Source organism: Protobothrops mucrosquamatus, unplaced genomic scaffold, assembly GCF_001527695.2.
Source record: "Protobothrops mucrosquamatus isolate PMUCROS unplaced genomic scaffold, P.Mucros_1.0 scaffold258, whole genome shotgun sequence".
Lineage (NCBI taxonomy): Eukaryota > Metazoa > Chordata > Lepidosauria > Squamata > Viperidae > Protobothrops > Protobothrops mucrosquamatus.
Genome location: NW_015386605.1, coordinates 873,358 through 883,180, shown reverse-complemented (window position 1 = coordinate 883,180; position 9,823 = coordinate 873,358). Strand labels below are relative to the sequence as shown.

Here is a 9,823-nt window from a genome sequence, read left to right as displayed (position 1 = left end):
AAAGTTTTTTTTTGACAATTGCACTATATTGCATGCAGAAACATTCATGTGCACAGCTCTCAACTTCAGCCAAATTTCCTTTGCAGTCTTTAGATTTGCAACATTTAGAAATTGTTCATCATCTAAATTCAAGATGAGATAAGCCATTGCTTGATCATGACTGTTCTGATCAGCAGCTGCAAACACTTGTGGGGGATTTTCTACAATATACCACAGCTCTTTTGCTTTCAGCAAACATTCCATTTTTGCTGCCCAGATAATGTAATTCTTTTGCCCTAAACGAGGCACAGAGCTTTCCTTAAATTCCATTGCAGCCATTCTGCTAATTCTGCCTTGTTCTTATACTTTCAACACAGACAATTTCTTCCAGCTTTATATTACAATGCAGTCCTTAGTAAGCTCTGGGCCCATAACCTGTTAGAGAATTTTAATTTCTCTGTTGGTAAAAATAAATCAGAAGCTCTCACAGTTGACTGCATTTAGCTGATTCAAATAAACTCTTTATATTCATATAAAAATATTTACAATACCATATATTTTTCTTCATAGTAACATAGCATAAATGAAGACTTCTTACAGCAGAGACAGACCTGAAACCTGAAACTGAAACCCAGCTTCTAACTCAATAACCTTTTGCACAGACTCAGTAGCACTTTACTCACATTGGCTGACTGAGTTACCACATGACTCTTCCTGCTCATGAATATTCCAACAGAACTACATCAGCTCTTTTCCAGTCCTCTGGTACTTCCCCAGTGCTTCAGGATCTTTGAAAAATATAGTTCAGTGGTTCTGAGATCACATCTTGTGTTTCTATTCTGTTTTTTATTGCAGTATTTTTGATAGGTTGGTCTGTTTTTTCCCTTTGTGTAAAGACAGAAGCAAAAAATGAGTTAAATAGTTGTGCTTTCTCCCTGTTGCTTGTCACCTTCTTGCCACTTTCACCCACTAATGGACCAATCATTTCTTTCACTTTTTTCTTGTTTTTTACATGTTGAAAGAAGCTTTTTTTGTGTGTTATTTTTTATTTTGGTCGCAAGCCTTAATTCATTTTGAGCCTTCGCTTTCCTCACTTCATCTTTGCAGGCTCGGGCTACTTGCTAATATGCTGACTTAGTTATGTGCCCCTCTTTCCACTTTCTATACTTGTCCTTTTTATCCTTCAATTTATCAGAGAGTTCTTTATGTAGCCATGCTGGTTTCTTTTGAGAGCTGTTATTTTCCCTCTTTGTTGGTATTGTGCTAGACTGGGCTTTTATTATCTCACTTTTCAAAATTTCCCAAGCTTCTTGAGTTGTTTTCCCCTTAAGGATTCTCATCCATGGAATCGTTCCCAGGCTGTCTCTAAGTTTATTGAAATTAGCTCTCTTAAAATCCAAGACTCTATTAGCTTAGGAGGAATATATATTTTAAGTAATATGTTATTTTTTATGTTTCTTTACTCTTGCTCTCCTTTCTTTTTTTCCACTGTTTTATTTATCCCTTAAGAAATGTAAAAGTGTGAAATGGTTCATATGGAAAAAAATAGACTTAAATTTTTAAATGTAATTAATTTTTGAGAAAATCTTAACCAGTAAGAATACCTAGAATTTGGTGGGAGAAGCAAATTAAAATAAGGACTGTAACAGGATCTATGATAAGGTAACCAGAATGATTGGATAGAAAAGAAATATTATATTGATGTGATTATTATTTTTAGGAATATTGGGGAAATATATATATTTACCGTAATTGTTATCTATCAAAACATTAAGAATTGTATTAACTCAAAGTTTACAAAAGAGGATATTTTGGGAAAAGAGGAAATCAACTAAAACCATTATGTGGATTATGGATTATAGAAATCAATTGTTAGTGATTGTTTTACAAATGTAAACCCAAACAATACCCTGTTCACCAATTATTAAGTGATTTATGTTTTTTAAAAATCAATAAAATATATTACAAAAAAATAGTGGAAAAGAATATGGGAAGAGTTTTGGGGGTCTTTTGAGAGAATTGGCTGGAGTCATGAGGGAGGGGTGAAGCTGGAAAAGACAGAAACTAAGTTGTTTGGCAGTGGCTAGAATTGTTAGGGGTCTGGGGTTTTTTATCCTTTGTGGATAAATTGTGTTCTCTGAGTGAAATGTTATCTTCTTTTGGCACCTTTAGTAAAGTTTAGTAAACCAGACCAGGATAGATTTTATTTTCAATTCTCTTCAGACAAATTGACCTAAATACTGATATGCCAAACCTGTCAGGAAGTTACAGGCTATAAATATGTCTACTACAGGAAATTCCTCAGCAGAAATTAGAAAGTCTGTTCAGCACTTCAGCCCAGAGAAGCTGGAACTGGAGGCTATGAGAGAGGAAGCCATGAAGAAGATGGAACTTGATCTGGAGTTGAAATGAAGAGAGATTGCTGAGAAAGAGCACCTCAGGGGAAGGAAAAGGAGCACCAACATCAGCGAGAGATGTTGAAGCTGCAACAACATGTCATCTTCATTTACTCTCTTCTCCCCAATAGAACCCATAACTTGGGGGGATGGAAATACCAATTCACAAAGAACCATGAAAGAGATGAGATTGAGACCTCACTAATTAATTTTGAAGATATCTGCCAAGCTTACGCCACTCTAAAGCCCAGGAAATGACTCATATGTCTCTTCTCTTGAAGGGTTGTTTAACCCAAATATTAGCTGATCTGTGTGCTAAGGAAAAGGAGGACTACCAACAATGTAAAACACATGAACATCAATTATTAATTCATTTATTTTAGTGCTTGAGGATTATCTTAAATTTTCACTTGACTAATAAACTTCATATTTTTATTTCCTTCAATTCAATTCAATTCAATTTTTCAATTCTAATAAACCTAAGTTGTCAAACAAATGCAAAGGAAGCATACAGATCCAACAATAATGAATAATTAAATGTTATGAGCCTAAGAAACAATTTCACAGTCATTCTCCTGCTTTTGTCATTAGATGTTCCTTAGTGTTTAGATCTGGCCTCAGAATGATAATGTAGCACTTGGGGAAGAAGATGCAGCCCAACAGTCCAGCACCGGAAGCTAAGATGGAGAACACCTGCACAGCAACCATGGATTTTCCTTTAGTGCTCAGGTAGGTGGGGAGGAAGGAAACCCAGACACTGCAGAAGACCAGCATGCTGAAGGTGATCAGCTTGGCTTCATTGAAGGCCCCAGGGAGATTCCTGGCCAGGAAAGCCACAGTGAAGCAAATGGCAGCCAAGAAACCCATGTAGCCAAGGACAACATAAAACATGGTGACAGAGCCTTCATTGCATTGAAGAATGATCTTTCCTGGCTGGGAGTGGAGGTCAGAGTCAGGAAATGGGGGAGAAACTCCCAACCACATGGTACAGATGAGAATTTGAACAGCAGAACAAGAAAGGATGATGGAATTAGCCAAGCTCTTCCCCAACCATCTTCTCACTTTATTCCCCGGTTTTGAGGCTAGGAATGCCAGCACTACTGTGATTGTTTTGGCCAACACAGAAGACACAGCTACTGAGAAGACAATGCTAAACACTGTTTGTCGGAGAAGACAGGTGGCTTTCCTTGGATGTCCAATGAAGAAAAAGGAGGACAAAAAACAAAGCAGGAGGGAGACTAGGAGGATGAAGGAGAGGTCCCGGTTGTTGGCTTTGACAATGGGAGTTTTTAGGTATTTAATGAATATGATTAAAACAAGGTTTGTGGTTAGGAACAAAAGTAGAGCAAAGGAAATGAGGATGATGCTGAGATGTTCTTCATAGGATAGGAAGGTAATTCTTTTGGGGATACATTCAACTCGATTCTTGGTTGGATAGTGATCATCTGGGCACTTGGTGCATTTGTCAGTATCTGAAAAAACAAAGTAATATTTCTTTTATAGTCTTTCAAACTTCAAGAAAATCTTTGGATATGATACTGAGAGACTGGAAAGCCTCAGTAAATGGAATACACTTACAGTATGATTCAGTTTTTCTGAAGCTAGCTTGTTTTTGATATACTGTTTGTAAAACTAAGCAGACCTTGGTTGCCCATTGATTGCATCATTGATTGTGATGTATTGCTATGTCCACTTGTGATGGTTCTGTTTAATTTTGTTTTATTTGGATGTTTGATTTATGTGTGGCCTTTGGCTGTAATAAACTGATTGGACTTGGCTTTTATAATTACACTTTTCAAAGTTTCCCAAGCTTCTTGGGTTGTTTCCCCCTTGAGGATTCTCATCCTTGGAATCCTTCCCAAGCTCTCTCTAAGCTTATTGAAATTAAGAATAATAGAATCAAATGTACATGTGTCTTTGAGATGCATATTGATCAATTCAGTAGGTTTCCCTATGGTGTCACCCACCTTCTTGAGTAGAGATGGTCCCCTCTGGACAAGATACACAATCGTAGCAGCAAACTGGTTCTCCTTCTCGAGCCTTCTGCCATGCTGGTGAACTGAAACTAAAACTGACTGACTAGTTTCTAAAACTATAGTGAGGTGAGATGGAGGTGAGGTCCTAAGACCGTATCCCTCAAGAAGGGTGAGTCAGGCATCTTTTGATGCACCACAGGGGTCATGTGTGTGAGCCCTGTATGGGAAAGGGATATCTGACACAAGGTCCTTTCTGTTGAAATAATACAATTAGGTGACACAAGTTGTCAGGGAAATACACACTCCAGTTTGATTTGGCACCTTTCAATGTGTCCTAAGGTAACTAACAATCAAAATAAACAGTTTCATTCAAGGGATTTTCAAATGAAGTGCACTCTTACAAGCCAATGCTGAAATCTAAGTAATATTTCCCTCGAAATTGTCCCTTAATATTTTTGATATCAGGAAAAAAAAATTGCAACAAAATCATGCTTCAGTACTTTGGTTTTCAAGCTATTATCATGGTGAGTTGGGCAGCAAATAAATTTAATCAATCAATGAATAAATAAGCTCACATCAGACTAGTCATTATGATTTCATATGAACTGAAAGTCTTGGACCTCCTTCCTAAACTCCACTATCTCAGTGGGGTTAAAGAGAGGGAGGTATAACTCTGACCCAGTCTTGGCTGATTAAAAACATCACAGACTATGAACCTGCAATTTTGGGAGGCCCCTGACTCCAGTCAGGGCAAGATGAAGCTTATTTCCTGAGCTTATTTCAATCTAAACCTGAAGTCAGGGACTGGTCAACAGAATTGCCTTCATGATTGATAACTGAAGACAAGGAGCAAATGTAACTGAATGTATTAACATCCCAATCTCCAGCATATGAGGCCTTCTCTCACCAGGTTTATGGAGATACTAAACCACAGAAGAGACACTAAATGGCAATGATTTGCATCCTAAATAATAATCACCCAAAATCTCATTTTGGATATAGCTGAATCAGCTTACAACAGTATTCAGCTTTATGGAATCTGAAGAATACCTTGGTCAATAGAACTGAAGCCTCCCTATCTGTTATGTCCTGGGCCTGCTGAATGATTCAGCAGGGTCAGGAGGCTGTAGAAGGCCCGGGCAGACCATGTGGTTGCCTGGAACCAGACAGGCTGTCTCCAGTCTTGTGAGCATGTGCAAAGTGGGAGACTAGCCTTGCATTGATAGGCTGATGCTGTCCCTGCAAAAGGGAGTATAAAAGGGCCAGTGCCATTTTGTTTGCTGTTCTGTTCTGTTTGTGATCTCAATAAAGAAGTTGTGTTTTGTTCCTCCTGCCTTGCTTCGATGTCTCTGATTCTAAAACAGAACACTATCTGTGTAACAAAATTATAAAGTTTTACTCTATACATTCAAGTTTCCCAATATTTTTTTTAATTGAGTTTAGTACATTTAAAATGGATCTAAAGGCTTTGGAAAAATGAAAAAAAAAGACATCAATATTTTCCCCACCTTGTTCAGCAACTTTAGCTGTGACAAAGCAGTTTGGTTGATTGTAAGTCTCTGTCTTTCAAAACTCCCCAAATACTTTTCGAGAGGATCCTCCCTGGGCAGAACCACCCTACTAAAGATCCACAGATCTGCTGCTACGACTCCATTTTGATCCAAGTACACTTTCATCAGGGAAAGATTGTACACTTCCTTCCTCTTTAGAAATGGATGGAACTAGAATGGAAATATCCAGGAATTTTACAAGCAGAAAGCTTGTAAATATTTTTTTAATCTCTTATTGTCAAGCTTCGAAAGACCCTTTGCTGTTTCCTCTATCTTTGCTTCCTACCTTGCCTACGGATTTGGGGGGAGGGGAGGGGTGAATGGTATTGTGGGAAGTCAGCCCCTCCACAGAAGGAAATATTAAAAGGGCAGAATATTATATTTCCTCAAAGGATCTTAAAGAGGCATAAAAACATGCCCAGTTTTTCTTAATAGCCCCAAGTCTCCCTCCCCCAAGCAGAAACCAGCTCTGTAGAAATGCAGATGTAATAATCCATTCAGGAAGGTTGTAGCCCTCCAGCTAGAAGCTTAGGAAGACAAAGACCCTTAAAATCTACATATCCCACCCTAACTCTAAGACAGGACATAATAGGATTAACCCACAGATGCCAAAGGGACACACTCAGACTCAGGTCAAAATACATGACACAGGAAATACAAATCCTCAAACAGGAACAGGAAACAACCTCAAGGATCCCAGAGGGTATAAAAACCCACTCCCTACATGTGCTCTGGCTCTTTTCTTCCAGAGCCATTTTTCTGTCTGGCTCTCCTCTTCAATAAACTGCAACCTTCTTCTTAAAGCAGTCACCATGTTGTTTATTCCTGGCTTGGATTGGACCTTGATGAAGACTTTTCCTTCAACAATTTGGCACCCAAGATGGGACTCCAAACTAACCTCTCCAATGGACTGAGACTGGTAAGTCCCATCTTGTCAGCAACAGACCCTTTGTGTCTTTGGATGGGTTTCCCAGGCCCTGCCCATGTGGAGCCAGGATAGTAAAGGGAGTTTTGAGTTTGAGCTCAAGCGCTGCTTTGGAAAGAAGGTGAAGGTGAGTTTTAAATTTTAACTTTAAAGCCCAGGGGAATGAGAGAAATATGTGTATGTCTGTGTGTGTGTGAGTGAAAAGATCTTTTCCCAATCACAGCTGGATCTTGCTCCCTTGGCCTTTCCTAACCACAGAAAGGATCTGCTTAAGTGGCAGACCCTGGAAAGCATGGGGGTTTGGCCAGAGCACAGGACCTTTTGTTAGGGAAAATGGAGAGGCTGTGTGAAATGGAATGAAAAAGTGAGTGAAAGAATCAGATTTGGGCAACCAGCTGGTAAAGCCCAGTAAGCAAAGGCTGGATTAGGAAGTGCCTGTACCTGTGGTGGAAGTAGCAGGTCCTCCCAGACATCTCTGAGTCTGAAAAGTGACTGGCGGTTGAAGGAAGTGCCCATACATGCTGTGTTGGGGGGTGGCACGTCTTCCCAGACCTCTCTTTGGTCTGCAAAGTGACAGGTGGTGTGTTCCCTGGTTAGGAGGTTCCCATACTCTGTGAGGGAACTAAAGTCCTCCTGAACATCTTTTTTTAATCCAAAAACTGACAGGTGGAGCGGCAGAGTTTGGCCGCAAAGGGAGACCTGGCTAAGCTAATTGAACCCCACATCAGAAGGGGAACATGGGAAGCTGTAGCTCAAAGGTCATGACAGGAACCCCCTAGGAGAGCTGCTTGTGGCATAGGATGAGAGGCAAGTGCCCATCTAGCCAGTATAATGAAAAAATGATAAAGAGAAATTTGTGAAGAATGAGCTTTGCTCAGGGCTTTGCTGAGAAACCAATTCAGCTAAATAAAGGAAAGTCTTCATCAGTATGCAGACTTCAGATAGCGAGCCGTCAACTACAATCTATATTAAGATTTCATTTGTAGTTTTTCTCACATTGTTCTATAGTAGAATGGTTACTAATTATAATAAAGTAGTAGTAATATTTTAATGGTATCATAACATAGCAATAACTTGATGATAATGTCATTAATGACCCAGTGGAATCATACCAGGTCCCCTTGTAGGAAACATACTTGGAGAAGACATTGCACAAAATATTCATCATCTTTAGTCAAGGACAAAGAAGCAGAGGAAGAGATCAAAGGAGCTGCTTTTAGCCTTGAGGAAAGACAACAAGCAGAAGAGCCATGTTGGTTTACAGGGGCTTAAAATCAGAAAAAGTCTGGGAAATTTTTTTCAAATACATAAAACATCTTGATTATAGAAAGGAGGATGCAGTGCTGGTCCAATAAGTACAAGAAGTTGTACAGAAGCTTAAGATCTTAAACAACCAAGCTCAGAGAGCACCAAAGACCCTGAAAAGGAAATTAGGTTGATGGATCCTTGTTGGGACCCCATACCTTCCATGGCTGCAGCATTGAAGCCTCCAACCTCTTTTCTCTCTTCTTCCTTCTCCTCTTGGATTTGGATGCAGCATTTAAGCTGTGGGCCAGAATCTTAATAACGCTGTAAGTAATGCTTCCATTTGGAATCCGCATCCTATTCTTTTTCTCTTGGGTCTCCAGTGGCCTTTTCTGGATGCATCTTCTCCGGCCTTTGACAGAGAAGGTGTCTTTTGAAACAAAACAATGAAAATACTCAGCTTGAAACTCATGTTCCACAAAGAAATGTGTTTTATAGGCATCATCTTTTCTCCAACTCTTTTTCCACTGAAGAGGAAAGCTCCAAATACTATGGATGTACTTGAGAAGCCTGTCCTTTCTAACTGAATATACTCCAACCACTGTCATGATCCAGACTTTCCCTTCAATGGGTCCTGGCAAGCTTTCAAAAGTTAAATGGAAAGGAAGAATTCTGACCCAAATGGAATCAAATTCTATGAAGTGAACAAAGGTATTGACCTGTTTCCACATAGAGATGGCATCCCTGAAGGGTGCTATGAGTCCAGTCATTGAAAATTGTTGTGATATAACAACACAAATCCTATTCATAACAAGCATAGGAGTAAAACTTCTTATGAAATTCTCCCCCTTCTCTGAGTCTGGTGCAAAGAGACCTATCAAGGTCCATCCAAAATGGAGGAGCAGTTGAACAATTCCTGGGTACTGGATCCCTTCTTTGGGGAGCAGCGGATGGAAAAAAGGGAATTGACTATTATCACTCAGAGCCTGTGAAGCAATTCTCTCACTGACCTGAAAAAAGCAATGAAGAGTGGACAATCACTTAAATATGAGCCAGCAGTGTGCTGCAACTGCCAAAAAAACCAACACAGTGCTTTAACAGAGGGATAGAATTAGCATCATATGAAGTGTTAATACCACTTTACAATGCCTTGGTAAGGCCACACTATGAATACTGCACCCAGTTTTGGTCACCAAGATGTAAAAAAGATGTTGAGACTCTAGAAAGAGTACAGAGAAGAGCAACAAAGATGATTAGGAAACTGGAGGCTAAAACATATAAGGAACGGTTGCTGGAATTGGGTATGTCTAGTTTAACGAAGAGAAGGACGAGGGGTAACATGATAGCAGTCTTCTAGTATCTCAGGGGCTGCCACAAAGAAGAGGGAGTCAAGCTATTCTCCAAAGCACCTGAAGGCAAGACAAGAAGCAATGGATGGAAAATAATCAAAGAGAGAAGCAACCTAGAACTAAGGAGAAATCTCCTGACAGTTAGAACAATTAATCACACATTCCAGAAGCTGTGAATGCTCCAAGAGTGGAAGTTTTTAAGAAGAGACTGGACAGCCATTTTCTGAAATGGTATAAGGTTTCCTGCCTGAGCAGGGGGTTGGCTAGGTGACCTCCAAGGTCCTTTCCAACTTTATTATTATTATTATTATTATTATTATTATTATTATTATTATTATTATTATTATTATTATTATTATTATTATTATTATTATTATTATTATTATTATTATTATTATTATTA

General features: G+C 39.2%; 1 protein-coding gene across 1 annotated transcript; it reads right to left on the bottom strand.

Annotated features, from left to right (window-relative positions):
* Positions 1–3,143: 3,143 nt before the first annotated feature.
* Positions 3,144–3,656, bottom strand: LOC114922487 (vomeronasal type-2 receptor 26-like; the record flags this gene model as incomplete). The annotated part of the gene is made up of 1 exon (XM_029283878.1): positions 3,144–3,656. A coding segment is annotated over one exon (513 nt), but the record flags the coding sequence as incomplete, so codon positions are not given.
* Between the last annotated feature and the right edge of the window lie 6,167 nt (positions 3,657–9,823).